The sequence below is a fragment of the Tursiops truncatus genome, chromosome 1, assembly GCF_011762595.2.
Source record: "Tursiops truncatus isolate mTurTru1 chromosome 1, mTurTru1.mat.Y, whole genome shotgun sequence".
NCBI classification, from domain to species: Eukaryota; Metazoa; Chordata; class Mammalia; order Artiodactyla; family Delphinidae; genus Tursiops; species Tursiops truncatus.
Window position 1 is genome coordinate 175,215,136 of NC_047034.1, and position 23,283 is coordinate 175,238,418.

At 47.0% G+C, this 23,283-nt stretch overlaps 1 protein-coding gene and 1 long non-coding RNA gene across 6 annotated transcripts in view; one reads left to right on the forward strand and one right to left on the reverse strand.

The window, feature by feature from the left end:
• Positions 1–2,760: 2,760 nt before the first annotated feature.
• Positions 2,761–4,520, reverse strand: LOC141276474 (uncharacterized). The gene is made up of 2 exons (XR_012326062.1): positions 3,927–4,520; positions 2,761–3,109 (listed from the first exon to the last, which is right to left on the reverse strand). It is a non-coding gene; the product is annotated as an uncharacterized lncRNA (long non-coding RNA).
• Positions 4,521–4,761: 241 nt separating this feature from the next.
• Positions 4,762–23,283, forward strand: part of MTOR (mechanistic target of rapamycin kinase) — a 117,704-nt gene continuing 99,182 nt past the window's right edge. For 3 of the 5 annotated variants that reach the window (XR_002175496.3, XM_019930875.3, XM_019930878.3), the window contains exons 1-13: positions 4,762–4,883; positions 6,694–6,983; positions 7,931–8,039; positions 8,740–8,972; positions 10,236–10,436; positions 11,168–11,302; positions 14,628–14,903; positions 14,988–15,096; positions 17,875–18,061; positions 19,032–19,160; positions 20,029–20,273; positions 21,731–21,946; positions 22,650–22,855. Coding sequence is in view for 4 of the 5 variants with exons in the window: in XM_019930875.3 (XP_019786434.1) it covers positions 6,822–6,983; positions 7,931–8,039; positions 8,740–8,972; positions 10,236–10,436; positions 11,168–11,302; positions 14,628–14,903; positions 14,988–15,096; positions 17,875–18,061; positions 19,032–19,160; positions 20,029–20,273; positions 21,731–21,946; positions 22,650–22,855 (2,208 nt within the window). In the remaining variant the exon portion in view is untranslated. The remainder of the gene's footprint in view (positions 4,884–6,693; positions 6,984–7,930; positions 8,040–8,739; positions 8,973–10,235; positions 10,437–11,167; positions 11,303–14,627; positions 14,904–14,987; positions 15,097–17,874; positions 18,062–19,031; positions 19,161–20,028; positions 20,274–21,730; positions 21,947–22,649; positions 22,856–23,283) is intronic. The other 2 variants (XM_019930876.3, XM_019930877.3) reach the window with 2 other exon arrangements.

Consider the following 23,283-nt stretch of genomic DNA (forward strand, 5'->3'; position numbering starts at 1 on the left):
GATCCCACATGCCGCAGAGCGGCTGGGCCCGTGAGCCGTGGCCGCTGAGCCTGCACGTCCGGAGCCTGTGCTCCGCAACGGGAGAGGCCACAACAGTGAGAGGCCCAAGTACTGGAAAAAAAAAAAAAAAAAATTCAACTATACAAACCTACGAGTAGATCCATTATATTAAAAGCCAAGGTAACAAATACTCAAAACTCATTACTTCCTAATTATTTCACTACACTTTACCATTTATGCTCTTCAGGTTATTTATGTCTATTTTATCTGCATTGTGGAAATACTACATAATGATGTGCTGCTGCTTATCTCTTCCTACCTGTTCATTCAGTGATATCCGCTGGTGGTTTGAAATCTGCCATGATGGGAGTATTCATACCACACAAATCAGCAAATGCTTCATAATTGTTTTGTACATCATCTGGAATTAAGAAAGTGACAGAGAAAAGTTAATAATGCAGATTAAATTTTTTTGTTTTCTTTGCGTTAGGCGGGCCTCTCACTGCTGTGGCGTCTCCCGTTGCGGAGCACAGGCTCTGGATGCGCAGGCTCAGCGGCCATGGCTCACGGGCCCAGCCGCTCCGCGGCATGTGGGATCTTCCCGGACCGGGGCACGAACCCGCGTCCCCTGCATCGGCAGGCGGACTCTCAACCACTGCGCCACCAGGGAAGGCCCAGATTAAATTTTAAGTGTGTCAACTCTGTAGCTGTTTCGTTTTGAGTAGCAGCAAAAATTTGAGGAAATATACTTCCAGTATTAGAATATTATCCAATTCAGCAAAGAAGCCATTCATGTCATTGACGAACTAGCAAAGTTCAATATATCTCGATTGTTTCACTTTCCACTTACTCCTTAACGTAAAAGATAATACTGGGACTTCCCTGATGGTCCAGTGAGTAAGACTCCGCGTTCCCGATGCAGGGGACCCGGGTTTGACCCCTGTTCAGGGAACTAGGTCCTTCATGCATACTGCAACTAAGCGTTCTCATGCCGTAACTAAAGATCCCGCATGCCACAACGAGGATCCCACAAGCCGCAACTAAGACCCAGCACAGCCTAAATAAATATTTTAAAATATATATATATATTATTTTATTTTATTTATTTATTTTTGGCTGCATTGGGTCTTCATTGCTGTGGGCTCTCTCTAGTTGCAGCAAGCGGGGGCCACTCTTCATTGCGGTGTGCAGGCTTCTCATTGCAGTGGCTTCTCTTGTTCTGGAGCACGGGCTCTAGAGCGCAGGCTCAGTAGTTGTGGCGCCCGGGCTTAGTTGCTCCGCAGCATGTGGGATCCTCCTGGACCAGGGCTTGAACCCGTGTCCCTTGCATTGGCAGGTGGATTCTTAACCACTGTGCCACCAGGGAAGCCCATATTTTTTTTTTTTAAAAAAAAGATAATATCGACCAACAGTCATGTTGGAACTACACTCATTGGTCAATGCAACCACACAGAGGCTACACAATATCAAAGAAAGCATACTGTTAGAATCAACTGGCTATATGGAATTTATAATAAAAAGTATCGTGTATTTTATTATTATTTGTAAGTTTTGTGCTACACATTCTTCGTATTAGTGAACGTTATAATACACATATAACATATATGGACACAGGACTGACTACATGATTTTGGTGCCCAGTGCAAAATAAAAATGCAGGAACTCTTGTTCAAAAATCATTAAGAATTTCAAGACAGAGCATTCTGACCTCACAAGTCACACATGATGAAGGAAGCCCAGTATATACATACATGCCGCCCTCCCGTCCCAGGTGATTGTTAAACATTTACAACTCCACCACCCAGCACATACTTGCAATGCTGGCCAAACCTGAATATCCAATGCTGCCGAATCAGACAAGAGGAAGAAGCAGATATATTCAAATCCTGGCTCTACCACTTACCAACTGTATGACCCAATTCCTCTGGACATCAGATTACTCCTATACAAAGTGGGAACAATATGAACTGCCTCATTCATAGAGATGTTCAGGAACAGCAGTGACAGCATTTACTGACTGTTCATATGTGTCATACAGTGTTTTGGGTATTTTACATGTATTAGCATTTAACCCACACAATACCACCTACCGAAGGTGCATTATAATCCTTCTAGTTTTATAAATAAGGAAATAGGTACATAAGTGCTTTCTCATATAGTCAGTAAATGTTGGAGCTAAGTTTCAGATTCGGTTAGTTTTGACTCCAAGATGCTTTTAGCCACTACTCTATAAGGTCCGCCAAAACGCCTGATAGCTTGTAAGTGCTCAATAAATATTAGTTATTATGTTAACATAATGGACAAGAAAGCTCTGGGTAAACTGAAAAGAGACCTATAAATGCACTGATTACTATTCTATAAAACCATCTTTGATTGTTAATTAGAAAACAGGGCCATACCACGTCTTAGGGAGACAAAAACCTCATATGTTGCTGGTGGAAATAAAAATTGATACCTCCCTTACAGAGATGAATTTGACAATATCCATCGAATTACACATGCATTTACCCTCTGACCCTATAATCGCATTTTTGGTACTATTTTGTATAGCTGCCAGGGAATAAAATTATATATCTACAAAGGCATTCATTGCAGCATCATTAGTAATAGCATGAATTTGAAAATAACACGTGTCCATCAACAGAGAAATGGAAATATAAATTATGATATATCCATGTGATGGAACACTATGCAGCTATAAGAATAACAAAAGAACAAGGAAGCCTTCTATACAGTAAGAAAGAACTTTAAGATACCATAGAATTAAAAAAGAATAAATTTATTTATTTAATTTATTTCTTTTGGCTGCATTGGGTCTTCGTTGCTGCGCGCGGGCTTCCTCTAGTTGCGGCGAGCATGGGCTTCTCATTGCGGTGGCTTCTCTTGCTGCGGAGCACAGGCTCTAGGCACGTGGGCTTCAGTAGTTGCAACACGCGGGCTTCAGTAGCTGTGGCTCGCGGGCTCTAGAGCGCAGGCTCAGTAGCTGTGACGCACGGGCTTAGCTGCTCCGCAGCATGTGGGGTTTTTCCCGGACCAGAGCTTGAACCCATGTCCCCTGCATTGGCAGGCGGATTCTTAACCACTGCGCCACCAGGGAAGCCAAGGTATCCTAGAATTTTAAAAAGTACAGAACAGTGTATATAGTGTAACAAAAGAGGGAAATAAGAATATATATTTATATTTGTCTTTTATTTACATAGAAATGTAAAAAATGTAAAATCTAGAGATACATAAGAACTAAGAAAATAAGTAGTGAAGGGGCAGGGGTGAAGGAAGACTTATAATGATAAGCATAATTTTTAATTATTTTGAGATTTGAATAGTAAATGTATTACATATTCAAAAATGTTTAACGACTAAATATAGAGATGTTGAAAACAAGTGAAAAATATGAAATTCAGAGGAACAATTATTTCACAGAAGAATCAGTGTAAAGATTCTAAATCTAGAGAAATAGTCATGGGACTTCCCTGGCGGTCCAGTGGTTAAGGCTTCACCCTCCAATGCAGGGGGTGTGGGTTTGATCCCCTCAGGGAGCTAAGATCCCACATGCCTCATGGCCAAAAAAAACCAAAACATAAAACAGAAGCAATATTGTAACAAATTCAATAAAGATTTTAAAAATGGTCCACATCAAAAAAAAAAAAAGTAGTCATAACTTCTTTTTCTCTTAAATCTGCCAAAGCGTTTTTTAGCCACAGAACATTACCAAACCTCTTTTATTTGGTAATTTAGTACTTCTGGAAACTCACACCTCTTCAACAAACACTTTTTATTTAATTAAAGTAAAAAAGTAAATGATGGTAATGTGTAAAGAAAAAATATGCCTTCCCCAAATTCCATTACATCTTAGTTGTATATTTTCCCCATGTGAACATAGACACATAGGAAACATATAAATTTTTAATAGGTTATATTATACTTACATGGTATAATTGTGAACCCTTTTCCTTCTTAGCAAATGTTCATCTACATTACGATTATTAATGGCTACCTACATTTTCCTTAATATAACTTACTATATTTTATTTAATCGGACTCCTATTGTGAGGTATTTAGGAATTTTCAGTGCTTATTATAATAAACAGACCGTGATTTTTTTTAAAAAAGAGATGTAGTCAAATTCCATTTTTGCTATTGATTTTCGAAAGGATGTTTTTTAAATGATACTACTTTGAAATTATTTGTTTACGAGCAGCTTATTTAGCTAAAACTTGTCTACGGTTTCTCGCGGATGATCTTGTGAGCTAGATAATTTTGGAAAAGTGGGGAAATCTAAAAACGCTTTCAAATGCATATTACATTTCACAAAAGAGAAATCGCGGATGCACAAGTAGCGCTAGTCCGAAAATTCCACTTCTTTTGCTCCAGTGATTACAAGGCGCTGGCATCGCTCACACTCTGGTCTCGAAAATTAAATCCGGCGGGGTCGCGAACCTCCGCTTACCGCCTCGTGGTTCCATTCCACGGTACCCAGACAGCGGAATACGCACCTCCACGGCCCAGGTGCAGAGGGGAATTATAGTAGCGATGCACCGGATGTGTGCGTGGAAGTGACTGAAGTCAACTCACGACCGATTGGTTCTCCCGAGTGGACCTAAGCCTCCTTTCGCCTGCCACTGGCCACGGGGTTTGTCTATTTGAACAGTCCCCGCCCCCTTGAGAAGCCGGGTCCCAAAGCCTCACTTCTTCTTAATGCCTATTGGCCGATGTTCCAGTCCATCTTCTTCTTACGCCCGTCGATTGGTCCTTAGGGCTGGGAGCCCGCCTTCCCTCCCGCCCGGCTTAGAGGACAGCGGGGAAGGCGGGTGGTGGGGTCGGCGGCCTGAAGCGGCGGTACGGGTGCTGGCGGCGGCAGCTGAGGCCTTGGCCGAAGCCGCGCGGTGAGTCTGGGACCTGGCACCGACCCCTCCAAGGCGGCGGAATTTCCAGACCCACGGTCAGCCTGGTCCGTGGGGGGGCCCCGGGAAGTCGTCCGTCTGGGACGTGGGGTCCCCTCAGTACTGGCCCCCACGGAGTTGGGCGCCGCCTGAGCCCTGGACCCGCACCCCCGAGGCAACGCCCACCTCCTCCCGAACCCGCAGGAAACCCCCGAACCCTTTAGCCCGTTGTGCGTCTCTGGCGCCACGAAGGCCGGCCCATCAGCTCCTGTATCGCTGGGGCGCCTTTGGGTCTCCTTGCCCATCAGTCACCCCTTCTTCAGAGCCCCCTACAGATTGTCCTCAAAGAGGACCAATGTCAGTGTCAGCCCCTTGCGGTCCACCGTGGAGGCCTCTCAAGGACCCATTCCCCGGAGGTGAGCTCGGTTCCATCCGAGCTTCCCCCGCCCCCACCTGACTTTTAACTTCTGTAAGCCCTCGCCACGACCCTTCGGATTTAACTTCTAGTATTTTAATTGAATTCTCCCTGGAGCAGATGGCCTGTGGGCCTTAGACCTTATAAAGATATGCTGGTTCCTTCCTGAGACTGGAAATTCCTTGCTAGCCTCCCTCCCCCAGACAAGCGCACACACTCTGGTTTTCTCATCTGGAGTCCTTGGGTTTCCTCTCTCCTGAAGGCTGACACTTCCTTCTGCACTCTTCTCGGCACTGGAGTATTTAAAAGCTTTTCAGAACCAATTATTCCCTGTTTTTTTTTTTTTTTTTTCTCTCTGCATTTCACAAATTCTTTGAAAAATAAGAAATTTTGATTTTCTAATATAATCCGGACATACCTAGGAAAGGTGCATGTGTTACTGCCGTAGCAGTCTGCCAGAGCGCTATCATGGCCACTTTATTGTGGTCGCCTGATTATTTGTATTTCCCCCTAGACTGTAAGCCTATTGAGGGAAGGGACAGGGCATAACTGAGGAATGAATGAGCGATCTGAGAAACAAATCAGTCTCTTTTAGAGCACGTTCCAAGTGCTAATGTTCTATAGAACTGTGCTGTCCTATACAATAACCATCAGCCACATGTGGCTTAGAGTACTTGGAATGTGATTGGTCCAAGTTGAGATTGCCCTGAGTGTAAAATGCACACTAGATTTTGGAGACTTAGTACAAAATACAATAGAAAAATATATCAATAATTTTTATATTGATAACATGTTGAAATGATATTTGGGATGTATTGGGTTAAATAAAATGTATTAATTTTGCCTGTTTCTTTTTACCTTTTCGATATGGCTACAAGGAAATTGAAAGTTATTTTTGCATTTGTGGCTTGTATTTCTATTGGGCAGTGCTGCTACAGAATAATAATCAATTTCCCTCTTTAAATTGAACTCCTGGAGGAAAAGGACAGTCTTAGGCATGCTTTATTTTCTCTCTACCTCCCCACCTCTAGTACCTGACTCTGTGCCATGTACGTAGTAGTCATAATGATAATCATAGCTAACAACTATTAAGAACTCACTGTGCGCCTGGCACTATTTTAAGCACTTTTTAACTGTTTAGTGTGTTAACTCATTTAATCCTTACATCAGTCCTATGAGTTAGGTGCTGTTATCCTCTTATTACAGTTTAGGAAACAGACATTTTAAGTAACTTTCCTCAAGGTATATAATTTTGGACTGGATTCACACCCAGGTAGTCTGGCAGCACAGCCCATAATTTGACCCTCTCTCCTATGCTGCCTCTTTTAAACATCAGTCATTGTTGAATGAATCAAGTCTCTCTGCATGTTTTTTAGTGAGGTATCCCAACCTTTTTAGGATCCCCAGCCTGACGTGGATAGGGTGAAGATCTGTGTTGAGGAGCTGGGGCCATAAGTGAGTTCATCGCCATGGTTTGTTATTCAGAATATTAAAGGAAGCTTCTCTCCGAAGAACCTCAGGGCAAGATGCTTGGAACCGGCCCTGCCGCCGCTGCCACAGCTACCACCGCATCCAGCAATGTGAGCGTCCTGCAGCAGTTTGCCTGCGGCCTGAAGAGCCGGAATGAGGAGACCAGGGCCAAAGCCGCCAAGGAGCTCCAGCACTATGTCACCATGGAGCTCCGAGAGGTTGGGATTGCTGTGGTTCGGGCCGTTCATCATGGAGTGTTGGGGTGACATATACCACCCCTGGTTTAGATGCCTCTTGACAGCTAAGTGAGGATTCGGAAAATGCAGAGATTCCATTTTAGAAAGGCACCGATTTCTCACGTCTGTAGAATGGGCAGGTTCCTTTGCAGTTACACATTTCTGTGGCATTTCCTACGTTGTGATATTTTAGGAGTCGGCTGCTTCTTTTCATTTTTTTTCTTTTTCATGCCACATTCCAGACCTTCCACTCTTTCTGCCTGATAACAGTGGTTGGGATGGGTTTGACGAGTTGGTTGTTTGGGGCTTGCTTGCTTTCTTTTTTTTTCCCCTTAATTTTTATTTATTTATTTATTTTTATTTTTGGCTGTGTTGTGTCTTCATTGCTGTGCGCGGGCTTTCTCTAGTTGCCTTGAGCGGGGGCTGCTCTTCCTTGCAGCGCGGGGGCTTCTCATTGCTGTGGCTTCTCTTGTTGCGGAACTCAGGGTCTAGGTACGCAGGCTCAGTAGTTGTGGCTCGCGGGCTTAGTTGCTCCGTGGCATGTGGGATCTTCCCGGACCAGGGCTCGAACCCGTGTCCCCTGCATTGGCAGGCGGATTCTTAACCACTGTGCCACCAGGAAAGTCCTGGGGCTTTCTAAATAGAGACCAGACTTGAGGTCAGGGACAATGTCTTGTTTATTCTTATACCCTTGGTACTAGGTAGAATCTGGGACGGGACATGTCCTGCAGAGGAGTAGATACTCGATAAGTATTTGTTAAATACACCGATGAATTGCTCTTCAGTTTAAAACTATAGAAATAGGCAGTAGCCATGTCATCTTTGGCTGGAACTGTACCTCCTGGCTGCCTCTCGGGTCCTAGTCTTTGGAAGCCACCCCACCACTAGGGAGACATTATAAACTGTTCTGAGCACATCTTCTTTTGTAGATGAGTCAAGAAGAGTCTACTCGCTTCTATGATCAGCTGAACCATCACATTTTTGAACTGGTTTCCAGCTCAGATGCCAATGAGAGGAAAGGTGGCATCTTGGCCATAGGTAAGGACAGAGTTTCCGGTAAGGTGAGAACTGGGAATAAAGGACTCTTCAGCTTTGTGTCTACTGCACCCTGGGTCTGCTTCTTACTGGACACTTAGTTCACATTTGTTTAATGAATTTTAAGGAGCCTTGTGGCTTTCAGTGTACTTATCCAGCTGTTAATTCTAGCAATAGTCCTGGGACATCGACAAAGCAGGTTTTTTCAGATATGGAATCTCAGAACTGTTAAGCGACTTTTCTAGGGCCAGTGTGTCTGAACTGAAACTAGAAGCCTGCTTTCTTTCCACTGCAAAAATGCAGGCTCTGGTTTCTCTGTAGAGCAAAGTTTGGCATAGTGGGGCTTACGAATAGAAGAGTAGAGTTGGGCTGCAGTGAATGAAAGGCAGGTAATTTTCAACCTCCAGGGACTGGTCTTCCATCCTGTGAACTATTATTCAGACCCAGTTTGTTTTCCTTTTCTTCTTGGGAAAACAAATTACGTATACTAAAATGAGGTTATTTTGCTTTATATAAGTAGTTCTGGCACAAATATGAAATCTGTTGGTTAAGATGAAAATTATTTGCATCCTTACTGTCTGGAAATTGCAGTCTGCACTTAAAGTAAGAGGAGGGGGTCACTGGCTTGCTTTCCTCTGAAGGCAGCATACTTTCCTGGACAGCGTGTGCCCTTCCTCACCTTTTGCTTTCCTCTCTTTTCCAGCCAGCCTCATAGGAGTGGAAGGTGGGAATGCCACCCGAATCGGAAGATTTGCTAACTACCTTCGGAACCTCCTCCCCTCCAATGACCCAGTTGTCATGGAAATGGCATCCAAGGCCATTGGTCGCCTCGCCATGGCAGGGGACACTTTTACCGCTGAGTATGTGGAGTTTGAGGTGAAGCGAGCCTTGGAATGGCTGGGTGCTGACCGCAACGAGGGCCGGAGACATGCGGCTGTGAGTGCGTGGCGAGTGGTGGCTCCATGTCGGGGTCCTTCACACGATGTGCTCAGGTCCCTGAAAGGCAAAGAATGAGAGGGGACGCTCCAGGCAAAGGCACTGGGCTTCTTGGTGGCCTTCGGTTCTGTCCTGAATCCCTTTCTCTCTTCACCCTGAGCTCCGTACCTGAAGGGGAGGCTTAACGTTCTCTCTTGTTGCTTGAGAGGCAGCCCTATGTGCAGTGCTTATCCTGACCTCCAGTTTTCCAGAATCAAAAATGCCTCCCAGGCAGAAGGCACCCCCTCAGCTGTAGGCAAGAGAAGAAGCCACAAGCCAAGAGGCTTACAAAGCCCCAGACCACCGCGCCATCTGTAGGATCCCTCTGTCAAGGTCCCTCCATATCCTGTGGGAAGATGGGAGTACTGGGCTGAAGAGAGGAGCCGGGGAGGGACTCGCTCCCCGCGCTGGGAGAGTTGGCCTGCCTTCTCCCAGGCCTTTCCTGTGTGTTTTTTAGTCATTTATTGATCGGTCAGTACGTAGTCCAGACTTCCTCTTTCCCGTTGGCTATTCTTCAATTGAGGAAGTGGTGGCTTCTTACCCTCTTCTTCTAGACGCAGATACTCATTGCTTTCTGAGGCTCATCCCTGAAAGAGGCTGGTTTGATGGGCCAGGAATCCAGGCTGTGAGATGGGGGAGAGTCTGTCCTTAAGAGAGAGAATCTATGAATGAATGTGATGGGGATCAGAAGCTTCAGTTGGATCCTTTCCAGTCGGTTCCCTCTTTCGGGGACAGCACCACAAGGAGGGAGCCGGCCTGGGTGAGGGGCCCACACATGGACCCTGGTGCTACTTCCTCACTCTGTGACTTGGGGCAGCCTCCGAACCTTCAGTTTTTCCAGGGTCAGATGAAAATAATAGCAAGATTAAATATTAAACAGGATTATTCATTCATTCAATACAATGTTTATTGAATGCCTGCTGTATTTCGGGCGCATTCTAGGCTATCAGTAGAGCAGTGTGCAAAGCATTAAGCACGTCTGCCCTTTCAGAACTTGTGTACTAACGTTACAAGCATTCTGCTTCTAAACACCCTAGGATAATGAACACTGAAATGTTTGATCAATTTCACTCTCCTTCCTAGGTCCCCAGAATTTCTGAGCTAGAAGAATGGGCAAGTGTGCTCTTTTGCTGCTGTATGTAGGCTCTAGGATGACAGGAGGCTGTGTTCCTGAGAGAACAAGACTCTGACCCAGATGAAAGTTCTCTGTGCCTTTTCTCCCAGGTCCTGGTTCTTCGTGAACTGGCCATCAGCGTCCCCACCTTCTTCTTCCAGCAAGTGCAGCCCTTCTTTGACAATATTTTTGTGGCCGTGTGGGACCCCAAACAGGCCATCCGTGAGGGAGCTGTTGCTGCCCTTCGTGCCTGTCTGATCCTCACCACCCAGCGGGAGCCAAAGGAGATGCAGAAGCCACAGTGGTACAGGGTGAGGAGATGGTTCCATTCCAACCTCCAGCAAAGCACATTTGCGTAGAGTATCATCGGGCCTACAGGGCAGCAGCAGGCCCCTTGCCAAAGAGCAAGTATCCTGTCTGCTTTGATCTCCCATGGTTTTTTAAGCTCAGTATGAATCAGTAGTTATTTTATTGTTTTTCACGAAAGCAAAGATTTATCAATAGCCACACCATTGCTTTATGTACCACTAAGAGTGAGGCTATAGTGCCAGTTAAACTCACTGCCTTCTTAGCAACAATTATAAGACATCTTTTTTCAGAGGTGTTAAAATATAGAAATATGGGCGTCTCTGGAGAGATGCCAGTGTTCCCGTAGTATCGAGAGTCCTGTGCTGACTGCCGCTGCCAAGTGAACCTGCTAAGGACCCTTGTCCTACAAAAAGAGCCCTGAACATGGGAACCTGGGATTGGAGACCTGGGTTCTCATCTTGGCCGCTCTGTGACCTTGGACAAGTCACTTAGCTTCTTTGAGCCTCTTGTTTTTTCTCTATTAAATAGGGGCGGTAGTGGTGTCTCCCTCGTGGTATTGTTGTGAGAGTTGAAGCTAAATGAAACGAGAGAGCCCAATGAGTTGGGATTGTTGGTGACACTGGCACGAGGCCCTTAGCAGGCATGGTAACCTCAGAACCCCCCATATAGATGGGTGGGGCTGCTTTCTAACGCTGGACGTTGGGTAGTTTAGGCATTCTGTATCTCTCCGTAGCACACGTTTGAGGAAGCAGAGAAGGGGTTTGACGAGACCTTGGCCAAGGAGAAGGGCATGAATCGCGATGATCGGATCCACGGAGCCTTACTGATCCTCAACGAGCTGGTTCGCATCAGCAGCATGGAGGGAGAGGTGAGAAGCGCGTCTGAGGGTGTCCAGTCTTCTCACGTGCCATTCTGGGAGCGAGACGAGGCGAGATCCCTGTCCTCAAAGAGCTGACGTTTTGTTGGGGGAGCAGGCAATAGACAAATAAATAGGAACATTTCAGGTAGCAGCAAGTTCTGCGAGGAAATGGGGTGGTGGGTAACGGGGGTGCGGGTGACTCCCTCCCTGAGGTTGGTGCCGTTTGAGCTGAGACCGCATGACATGGAGGTGCCAGCCTTGCAGCGGGCAGGGAGGGGGTGCTCCAGGCAGAGGCTTTGAGGTGGAAGAGCGTTTGATAAGTTCAGGCGAGAAGGGAAGTGTGGCTGGTGCACCGTGAGCAAGGGAGAGGGCGGGAGGGGCCGCACCGGGGGCCTCACAGCTCATGGCCCCTACTGGCTCCCGTTCTCCTCACAGGGCTGTGTCCACAGGATGACATGATGGCATCCATCTTTAACAGTCATTGGCTACTTGTGGGGAAGAGCTTGTGGAGAGGCAGGAAGGGAAGCAGGGAGGTGAGTTAGGAGGTGTGCTGGCTCAGGAAGCAGCTGCAAAGGTGGGTTTAAAAGCGCAAGGACTGTATTAGGGAAAGAAGCTCTGAGAGAAAGTGGGCAGGGGGCTGGGAGAGGCTGGGAGAACCATCAGGCCTCAGTGCGGATCCGACCCTGAGAGAACAAGAGCGGGAGGAAAAGTTGGATGGAAGCACCCTCGTCTGCTGTGCGGAGCCATCACAGGGTCCTCAGGCCAGAGCTGGCCGTCAAGAGGAGGCCCACCGTAGCCTTCCTACTGTGTTCGTCATCGGCTAGAAGCAGCTCACGGAAAGTGTGGCCTTGGCACAGACATGGCCATGGATTTCAGAGTAGCGGCTGGGGCCCTGGGTCGGTTACTCTCCTGGTAGCTGGAGGTCCTGTTCTCACGGCTGCCCCAGGAGGCGATTGCAGTCACCTGGGCGAGCAGTGGTGGTGGCTTCGACTGGCACTGGCAGTGTAGACACAAAAGTAGATTCAGGGTCAGTCCACTGACAGCAGATTCAGGGTATATCTGGGAGGTAGAGCCCCACCTGTGAGTCTTCCTGGGGGAGCTGGTTGGTGTGGACTTCCCCCCCCAGGGCTTCCTGCTTTCGTAGACCCAGCGATCATTTGGTGATGGCTGTGCCCTAGATGTGGGAGCAGCGTGTGCTGCAGTATGTGTAGAAACACAGCGAGTCTGGCTTTGGATCCCCGCTCCTCTATACTGTGTGACATGGGTAAATTACTTTCCCTCCTTATTTTCCTCAATTTTAATGGGGATCTTATCCACCTCATTGGGCTTCTGTGAGGTTTCTAAATATGTGTGAGGTGCTTAGCACAACACCTGATACCTAGTGGGCGTTCCGTAAATGGTCACCCTCAGAGTTTTCCCCACCCAAGTATAATGTGGTACTTTCCACTGTACCCCACACAGCTCTGGGATCTTTGTTTTCTTCCAGTAAAACAGGGCAATATCACCTAACTGATAGGTTTAAATGAAATAGTACTTGTGATGGTGCTTTGTAAATTATAAAGAACTATCCAAATGTGAGGTGTTACAATTTCATAACTTTTTCATTCATTCAGCAAATACTAATTGAGCACCTACTGTGGGCCAGCTATACCGTGTCCTAAGAGCTAGGAGAATAAGGCAGCAGTGAATAGAACAGTACATTCTAGCAAGGGGAGGCAGACAATACATAAATAAGTAAAAATACATAGTGTAGCATATGGTGATAAATGCTGCGGAGAAAAGTAGGGCAGGGAAAAGGAATAGGGGATACTAGCATGGATCAGGGATTACATTTTAAAATATGATGATGTTTGGGCACAGCCGTGAAGGAGGTAAGAAAACTGCCATACACACCTCTGGGGATGAGCTGTCCTCCAGACCGCTGGTCCTGGGAGCACGAGGCCCCGTGTCAGGAGCGTGCTGCTTTATGAAGGGAGCAAGGTTGCCGCTGTGACTGAGCTGAGTGAGAGGAGCTGGGAGATGGGGTTGGGGGAATACCTGGGGCAGGGAGGGGGCTCGTCACCTAGGGTCTCAGACGCCCCTGTACAGACTGTGTTGGGAATGGATTACGGGAGGGGCCAGGGCTGAGGCCAGGAGTCTAGTCAGGGGGGAACTGCAGCGTCTCAGCAGTAGTGGGAGCTGTCGGGGTACAAGGGATTTGGAGGTCGATAGGAGAGAAAGAAGGGTCAAGGTTTGGGGCCTGAGCAACTAGAAGGGTAGAGTTGCCATCTACTGAGATGGGAGGAACAGGTCTGGGGTAGAAGGTCAGGAGTTTGCTTTTGAGCGTGTTAAGTTTAAGATGTGTGTTGGGCGTCTGAGCGGAGTTATTGAGTAGCTCTGGGGAGAGATCTGAGCAAGAGAGACAGATTGGGGAGGTCACTGGCATATAGATGTTATTTCCAGTCGTGAGACTGGATGAGGACCCTCGGGGAACTAGGATAGTTGGAGGAGAGATGGGGGCTGAGAACCTGAGGTTGGGAGATGAGGAAGAACCAAGGGAGACCAAGAAGGAGCAGCGGCAGGGGTGGGGATGGGGCGCCAGCAAAGCTCAGCGTCCAAGGAGCCCAGGGAAGAAGGGGTTTCAAGTAGGAGGAAACACTGAGTTGGATCAGGTGCTGCAGACTATTCGGTTTAGCAGCCTAAGAGTCCTGGTGACCTTGACAAGAATACTGGATAAGATTTTCTGAAAAATGAAAATATCTGTGGAAAGAGTTAGAAGTTTGGAAATTAATTGGTTTGTATCTTTCTCAATTTGGAAAGCTGGAGAATGAGTTATTAAGCAGCCCTTTGAGTAGGTGAGAGCTGGGGGTTCTCAGCCAGTCAATGTACTCCATGCCTCGTATGGAGTTCCTAGGACTCTGAGAACATTAACTTGCCTGAGTTGTCTCTACCTGCATTTCTGGTGAGAAGAGGGAGAGCAGAACGTCCTTAGCAGGATGCTGGCTCGGGGCTGCCCCTCACCCTCGCAGGAGGCTCTGTTGCTAGATCCTAGGTCTGTTGTCACAGCCATCCACAAGTCAGCTTTCCCAAACCAAGGGTGGGGTAGGGGGTTCTTGGGGGCCAGACCCCTGCTGCTGCTTCATTGTTCAGTAGGTGGTGCTCTTCTGCCTAAATTAGAACAGATTCAGGCCCCCTGCAAGGTTCTGGGGAAATCGAATCCTAGAGATGAAGAGTGGCCGCCGCCCACTGTGGGAAGAGTTGCATTTCAGGGTTGGGCTCGTGTTGTCGGCAGACTCCCTGGTGCCTAGGCAAATGCCACTTGTAAGTAAAGGTGACTCTTCCTCCATGTATATAGCGCCTGAGAGAAGAAATGGAAGAAATCACACAGCAGCAATTGGTACATGACAAGTACTGCAAGGATCTCATGGGCTTCGGAACGAAACCTCGTCACATCACCCCCTTCACCAGTTTCCAGGCCATGCAGCCCCAGCAGTCAAACGCCTTGGTGGGACTGCTGGGGTACAGCTCTCACCAAGGCCTCATGGGCTTCGGGGCTTCCCCCAGCCCAGCGAAGTCCACCCTGGTGGAGAGTCGCTGCTGCAGAGACTTGATGGAGGAGAAATTTGATCAGGTCAGTGGCAGGAGGTCCACTCCCTCTTCTCCCAAGCTCCACACCTCCCTTTCCTTTGCCAACCCTGTGTCCTTCCTGTCTCAGGTGTGCCAGTGGGTGCTGAAGTGCAGGAATAGCAAGAACTCACTGATCCAAATGACAATCCTGAATTTGTTGCCCCGCTTGGCTGCCTTCCGACCTTCTGCCTTCACAGGTGAGGATGTCCACGGACGTGTCATGTCATTACCCATTCAAGGGTAATTAAACAGAGAAGACGAGATGCCAGAAAGTTATGTCTGCTTCTCATTTGGAGCAGTGCCTGCTGAGGGGCTAGTCTCTGGTCTCTCGCCTCTATCCAGCTTCAGTGGCATCTAGTTCAGCTTTTCTGTAAATGTCTGAGGCAGCAAACGCAGGAGCAATGCGGACGTGCAGGCAGAGAGGCACTTCTAGAGCCAGGCAAGTTCTCGTGTGTGGAAGCCAACACATTGATGAATGGACTTCTGAGAGACCACAGGAAGGGCAGTTTCGGTTTCAGTGGTGCGCAGCATCCAGTCTGTGGGGCAGGGAGGATCCGGGGACAGTCCTGTGTCTGCTCCTGAGGTGGGCACCGGGCTGCCCCCCCCTCACAAGGAGGAAGGACTGGATGCTTCAGAGGCTGGTTTCACGGGTAATAGACTGGGTTCCCGAATTCCTGAATTCTTCTTGCCCTGTTCCCACTGGGCGGTGTGAATTCCTGGTTCCTGAAGCTGGCCCAGCTCAGACACTGGCTTCTCCCTGAGGCCTTGCTGGGTCACTCTAGCTAGAAATGTGCTTTTCCTCTTCCGTTACAACCCTCAGCTGTGGAAAGGCTTTGGCGTCATCAGACCTGGGGTGAATCTTGCCTCTGTTCTTAACTGTGAGGTTTGGGGCAGGTTATTTGACCTTCCTGGGCCTCCACTTCCTGACTTGTCAAATTAGAATGACAGTCCTTGTCTCATGAGATGAGCTGCTTTAATGTCTAGGCACCTGTCTAAGTGCCTAACACAGAGTAAGGTCCAAGAAATAGAAACCGTTATTGTTGCTGCTTCCCCTAGCTATTTCAAAGCCATTTTAGAAACAAGATAAAGGTAAAAATTATAATAATACTCCAGTTGCCTGTTCATACTTAGTGTCCTTGTCTCACCTCCCTCCTTGCTGAGTGTAGAGACCCCGGACCTACATCTCTTTCCTCTTCACTATGGTGTGTGCTTAATAAGCGTTCAGGGCCCAGTGAGAGGCAGGATGGGAAATGAAAGGCCAGCCTGACCCTCAGCAGATGCCGTTCCCTAGCACAGACTCATTTCACACCACCCAGCTCAGATGAAAGCAGAGAAATACAGCCGGTGAGGTGTTAAATGTGCTGGGTGTGAGAATAGGTGTTAAGAGAGGATGAGGCAATTAGCCACATAAAATCACTGAACCAGAGAGAAAGGATATAATGAGAATCACCCATATTTTTTCAGTTTTCCATTCTTCTCACCTGGTACCCAGCAGCTTCTCTCTTTTTTAATGAACAGACATGCCCCTATTCAGTAGAGCTTTAAATGATCTTGGTTTGAAAGTCTGTGGCTCAAAAGAGAATAATAACTAGGCCAAATTTGATCAAAGTCTGGCATGCTGTAGAAGCGGTTACCTTAGTAAGTTCAAAAGACGGCCTAGCAGCAGGATACAAAGGCTCAGAGGGGCCCCTAGGTTTGTTCTTTTGATGTGAGTTTTTGTTGTTTTATTAAATAATGTACTAAAATATGTTCTGGAAATTCAGCCTGGGCAGCCTCCGTAAGTACAGTCTCATTGGGAAAGCGCCACTTTTTTAAAGTTTGCAGTTTGGAAGTCATTGCTTGTACTTCCTGATGATGCAAGCTTTGGGAATATCAAAAATACTCCCCCTAGGATTGGGCTGGAATCTCAAGCAATGTCAGATTCCTAATCTCTTGGGGTGCTAAGTCTGGAAAAGGAAATTACCTTCTTGATTTAAGCTCATTTCCTGCTGAAACGCTGTCCTGCTCTGCAAAGGTCCCATTTTTCTCGTTGGTGCACTCTGGTTTGAGAGTTGTATCACCTTGGTCTCTGACTGTTTTCAAGCTCCAGCATGCTTCAACGGCATTTGACCGTGAGCTGTGAGAGAAGACATTTCTCGATAGCATAAATGCAGTGATGTATGTATGCCGTTTGGGAGTCTAGTTCACTGTCTTCTAATTGTGGTCCTGGTGGCCTTGAACACCCCTCACTTTCTACTGGCTGCGTGGTCTTGCTTGTATGTGCTGCTGGTGCACGGACTTGAGGCCAGAAAGATGGAAGAGAAGAAATGGAAGAGGGGCAAGAGGCAGGAAATAGCAGCCTTCTGAGGAGTCGTAGCACCTTAGCTTAAACTGCCCAAGAATCGCCTACCCATGCACACTGGCTTATGTAAACTTAATGAAAACACACATGTGGCTTTCCAAGTTACGGACTAAATCTTGTTCTATTAAATATAACTGTAACAGAAGTCTCTAGGTGATAGCAAAGTGATTTCTAGGCCTATGCTGAGTGGAATAGCGTGTTTATTACAAACAGTTTTCAATATTACTTTAAATTTCCAGATAATATAAAATAGCTTAGATGATCCTCTCTTTGTTTTTAACCAAGGTTTAACATATATTTCTTGAACAAAAGCATGTAATCTTTCCCTCAAAATATAATGCTAATGGCGATAATTAATGCAGTATTGTTTTGGAGACACTTTTAAGTTTTTGGTTTTTTTTTTAATTAAAGGAAAAACAGCTTATATTTCTAATATTTCTAAAAGCTGTATCAGAGGAGTGATTATCAAGCAAAGCGTTTGGTTAGTGCATTCTCTAAATTCTTCTTCATATCTTTCCAACAGGCTTTCTTAATTTATTCTTAAATTTAAGTGTTTTATAGGAACTTTGACCTTTCATATGTAGACCACCCCTCACCTTGAGCCATATATACACTTTGTTGTTTCTGTGCTCAGATACCCAGTATCTCCAAGATACCATGAACCATGTCCTAAGCTGTGTCAAGAAGGAGAAGGAACGGACAGCAGCCTTCCAAGCCCTGGGGCTACTTTCTGTGGCTGTGAGGTCTGAGTTTAAGGTCTACTTACCTCGTGTGCTGGACATCATCCGAGCAGCCCTGCCTCCTAAGGACTTTGCCCATAAGTAAGCAACTCTGTTATGATTTCACCTTCCACCCCATTTGGTTGGAGAGGGAGGATGCTGCATCCCAGTTTCCGTGGAGCTGAAGCCTGTTCTCTGCATCATTAACCAGCAAATCATATAATGAATAGCCCTTCTTCAGTTGAGTTCCAGCCTTTCCCAAATGAAGTGACATGGATGTAAATATTTGGGGAGGTTGAATACCTGTTCATACCAATACATGTTAGATACCAGTGCTGTTCTCAATATTATTTACTGGGAATCTCCTAGTTTTGTTCTTTTCTCTGGCTTTCAAAGGTCTGATTTTGATAACAACTAAAGCGAGGGTTCCTAGACAGGAACTGAGGGGACCTAACGGTCACCTTTTTCTTTATCATTGAAGTTGGATACATTATCCTACCTCTTGAAACGTCCCAGTGAATAAAATATGAGAAAGACCTTCAGCACCCTGCAAGGTGGCGAGGCTAGGGTATCTTCTCCAAGTCTTAGAGGGTCAGTGTTAATTAGAATTGTGTCTTCATAGTTCCCTGTGTTAGTAGCGAGGATTGTGCTGGTGAATTAATAAGCCTCGCCCGTTTCAAGCCCAGCATTCTCCTCATAGGGAGAATTTCTTCTCATATGATGGCTGTGCCCTGCACTCGTGGTCCCTGATGTGCACGTTGTTCAGTTTGCTTCCTAAATAGGGACCTTGGCCAGCACCACACTAACCCACATGGTGCCTTTTGTGTAAATTCTGAAGTGGGGCCCCTTCCTCAAGAGACTTTACTGCCATCTGCTGGTCATTTGTTGTAAATACACAAGTCTGCCGTGACTACAGTGTGATGGGTCCCTAGACTGTGCAGTAGGTAACCTGCACACCCACATGGGGTGGCCCCGCCTGGGTAACCTGCTCTCCTTGCCCCAAGGTAATTTTGAGGTAGGGTATCACAAAATGCCGTTATGTCTAAACTAGCCACTCTTCGGTTCTCTGCAGGAGACAGAAGGCAATGCAGGTGGATGCCACGGTGTTCACCTGCATCAGCATGCTGGCCCGAGCGATGGGGCCGGGCATCCAGCAGGACATCAAGGAGCTGCTGGAGCCCATGCTGGCGGTGGGCCTGAGGTGGGTGTCGGGAACCTGAGCTGTCCCCGGCTCGGGTAGCATGAGGCTTGAGTCACAGTCCTGGGTCTGTGTTGAAAGAGCGAGGCATGGCTATTTACACGTTAAATTGGATAGGTAGGATAGCTCACACTAAACTCATAGGCTAGTTTCAAATCCAGGTTTCATCACTGTCTAGCTGGGTGATCGTAAATAAATTATTTAACTTCTCTGAGCCTCAGCTTTCTAGTCTGAAAAGTGGGTACAGTAGCAGTTCCTATGGTCTAGGTTTGTCGTGGGGATTAAGTGAAAGAGTTCACGAAATAGCCACTCTTAGTACAATGCAGTCTGTGTAAGAAATGCACCACTGGGAATTTCTTGGAGATCCGGTAGTTAGGACTCAGCACTCTCACTGCCCAGGCCCGGGTTTGATTCAATCCCTGGTTGGGGAACTAAGATCCCACAAGCCATGTGGCGTGGCCAAAAAAAAAAAAAAAAAGTGCTCCTTTAGTGTTTGCAGCTATCATTTATATTAAGATGGGCAAATTGCTTAAGCTCCCTACACTTTTGTTCTCTTCATCTATAAAATAAGGACGATGCTCTCAATCTGCTTCCCAGATATTTATTGAGACTTGGTTTTCCATAGTGACTGAATTACAGTAAACAAGTTCTCTCAAGGCAAAACCCAGAAAATCATAGATTGTTTTGAAATATGGGATCAGGCCAAGAGAGTTTAAGATATATATTCTATTTCATTGTATCCTTTCTGCTTTAAAGACTAAGCAGGGGTGGAGCCCAATCCCCTTGCTGGACAAGAAGGGCTGTTTCTTCCCAAGACCAGACCAAATATCATATATCCAGCTCCTTAAGTGACTGGTTTCCTTTCCCTCAGCCCTGCCCTCACAGCTGTGCTCTACGACCTGAGCCGTCAGATTCCACAGCTGAAAAAGGACATCCAAGATGGACTCCTGAAGATGCTGTCCCTGGTCCTTATGCACAAACCCCTCCGGCACCCAGGCATGCCCAAGGGCCTGGCCCATCAGCTGGCTTCTCCTGGCCTCACGACCCTCCCTGAGGCCAGCGATGTGGGCAGCATTACCCTTGCCCTCCGAACTCTTGGCAGTTTTGAATTTGAAGGTAAGAAATTGCGATGGTACAGATGAACCGGTTTGCAGGGCAGAAATAGAGACACAGATGTAGAGAACAAACGTATGACACCAAGGGGAGAAAGTGGCGGGGAGGGGGGCGTGGGATGAACTGGGAGATTAGGATTGACATGTACACACTGATGTGTATAAAATGGATGACTAATAAGAACCTGCTGTATAAAAAAATAAGTAAAATTAAATTTAAAAAATTTTTTTGGAAAAACCAAGAAATTGTAGTGGTTCTTGCCAAGATAGTCAGTGATACTGGGAACCTCGAGAAAAGAATGAGGGTACCTAGAATTCCTGGGTCTTGCTAGGGGTCCTGGAGACAGGGTAGCTGATTCTACAGCAGCTCATCCTTTTATAGTCTTTCCGTATATGGTTAATTCCTACCGTTTGTTTCTTTGTCCCATACAAAGACAAAGGAAAATGGGGTGGGGGCAGATGGTGTTGAGGAAAAGTATTCATTGATCCAAGGAACTAATGCTGCAGAGATGGATCCCCCTCACCTTGTCACCTCCCTTTGGCTGAGATGGTATTGAATTCTTTAAAATGTATAAGCAGCGCTTGGGGGTATTTTCATTCCAATGGTGGTGTGATTTCCAAGACTGCTGTACTGTGTAGTTCAGTTTGGAATTCTAGGCTACAGATAAACCCACATTAATGCCTTAGGGAGATACGTTTCAGGAGAGAAAAATGGACTCTTTTGAAATTTAAGATTGTGTAGGTGGTATTGGTTAAGGCTACAGGGAAACAAGTACAAAAAGCGTAGATATGCTGTCTGAATACTTATACAGCATCGCTAGTTTCCCTGTTGCAGTTCCTCCATTTACACTGATTAACACCCAGGATAATCTATTTCTTTTCTTTTCTTTTTTTTTTTTAACATCTTTATTGGAGTATAATTGCTTTACAATGGTGTGTTAGTTTCTGCTGTATAACAAAGTGAATCAACTATACATATACATATAATCCCCATATCTCCTCCCAGTCTATTTCTAAGGAATAGAAAGTAGCTATATTTAAACCCAGCCTATATCAAACTCTCTTTTTGGTATTTAAATCTGGGAACTAAAATAGATGAGGTAAATTTGATCAAAAATTGTTTTACTCTCTGGGAATATAAAGGGCTGGGTCCGAATAAAACAAAATAATTCCCTTTTTGAAGGAAATAAAGGATTGAGATGGAGGCAGGGAGGAAATGCCTTTTTTATGTCTCCCAGCTCCTTTTCTACCTCCCTTCTGCCTTTCTGCTCATTGGAAGATCATTTGTTACTTTTTTAAGAGAAGAGTTGGGGGTCAATATCTTGCTGGTTGAATATCTTGTTGAAAATTAAGTTAGTAGCCATGGAATGGAAATGGAATGGAAAATGCAGCTAGCGAGTTGCAGACCTACTGTCCAAAGCAGCAGTGTTTATTCTGTCTTCTCTCTGCCTTTGTATCCAGGCCACTCTCTGACCCAGTTTGTCCGCCACTGTGCGGATCACTTCCTGAACAGCGAGCACAAGGAGATCCGCATGGAAGCCGCCCGCACCTGCTCCCGCCTGCTCACGCCCTCTGTCCACCTCATCAGTGGCCATGCTCACGTGGTTAGCCAGACCGCAGTGCAAGTGGTGGCGGATGTGCTCAGCAAACTGCTCGTGGTTGGGATAACAGATCCTGGTAAAGTTTGAGATGGAGGCAGTCTAAGGAAGTGTAGGTGCCTGGGGCAGTTGGAAGTAGCCAGTTTCCTTTCATGGCCTCAACAAGCTGATGTCCAGCATTTTCTCTGGCAAAGCCTTAGGCTTGGCTAAACCAGCCTATTTCTGTAAGATAATCGGCCTTAAATTCTATTATCTTGGACTTCCCCGGTGGCGCGGGGTTAAGAATCCGCCTGCCAATGCAGGGGACATGGGTTCGATCTCTGGTCCGGGAGGATCCCACATGCCGTGGAGCAGCTGGGCCCATGTGCCATAGCTGCTGAGCCTGCGCTCTAGAGCCCGCGAGCCACAGCTGCAGAGCCCATGTGCCACAACTACTGAGGCCCACGAGCCTAGGGCCCATGCTTTGCAACAAGAGAAGCCACCGCAGTGAGAAGCCCACGCACTGCAACGAAGAGTAGCCCCCGCTCACCAAAACTGGAGAAAGCCCATGCGCAGCAACGAAGACCCAACGCAGCCAAAAATAAATTAATTAATTAATAATTTTTAAAAAAAAAATTCTATTATCTTTGCTCCTGTGAGTAGAGAAAAAAATGACAGGTTTGGTCAGAGAAGGGTATCTGGAATCCTCTCCCTAGGCTGATGGCAGTGGAAGCAGAAACTGGGAAAGGACTGGAGGGAGGAGAGGGGTGAAGAGGCACTGAAAGGCTCGATTGCGCTTGCAGACCCCGACATCCGCTACTGTGTCTTGGCATCCCTGGATGAGCGCTTTGACGCACACCTGGCCCAGGCAGAGAATCTGCAGGCCCTGTTTGTGGCCCTGAATGACCAGGTGTTTGAGATCCGGGAGCTGGCCATCTGCACCGTGGGCCGGCTCAGCAGCATGAACCCAGCCTTCGTCATGCCCTTCCTGCGCAAGATGCTCATCCAGGTAAGGGTGTGGCGGCCACGCCTCGGGTGGTGGGGAATGCACGCTCATCGTGGTGGGGAATGCACGCTCATCGTGGTGGGGAATGCACGCTCATCGTGGTGGGGAATGCACGCTCATCGTGGTGGGGAATGCACGCTCATCGTGGTGGGGAATGCACGCTCATCGTGGTGGGGAATGCACGCTCATCGTGGTGGGGAATGCACGCTCATCGTGAGTGCTCCTTGGGGAGTGAGAGTCGAGGAGGAGGAGGGGAGAGAAAAGAGCGAGACGCCTGGTAGAAGCCACATTTGGCTCCAAGGGCCCGCGTGTTTTCCCGGCTTGGTAATTGCGATTCTAGTGCTTATCGCCTCATAAGCCTCTTGTCAGCGTGACTCGCAAGCTGACCTCTCACGTGGCTCTGCCTTTTTCCTGGGAAGTCACCAGTGAGT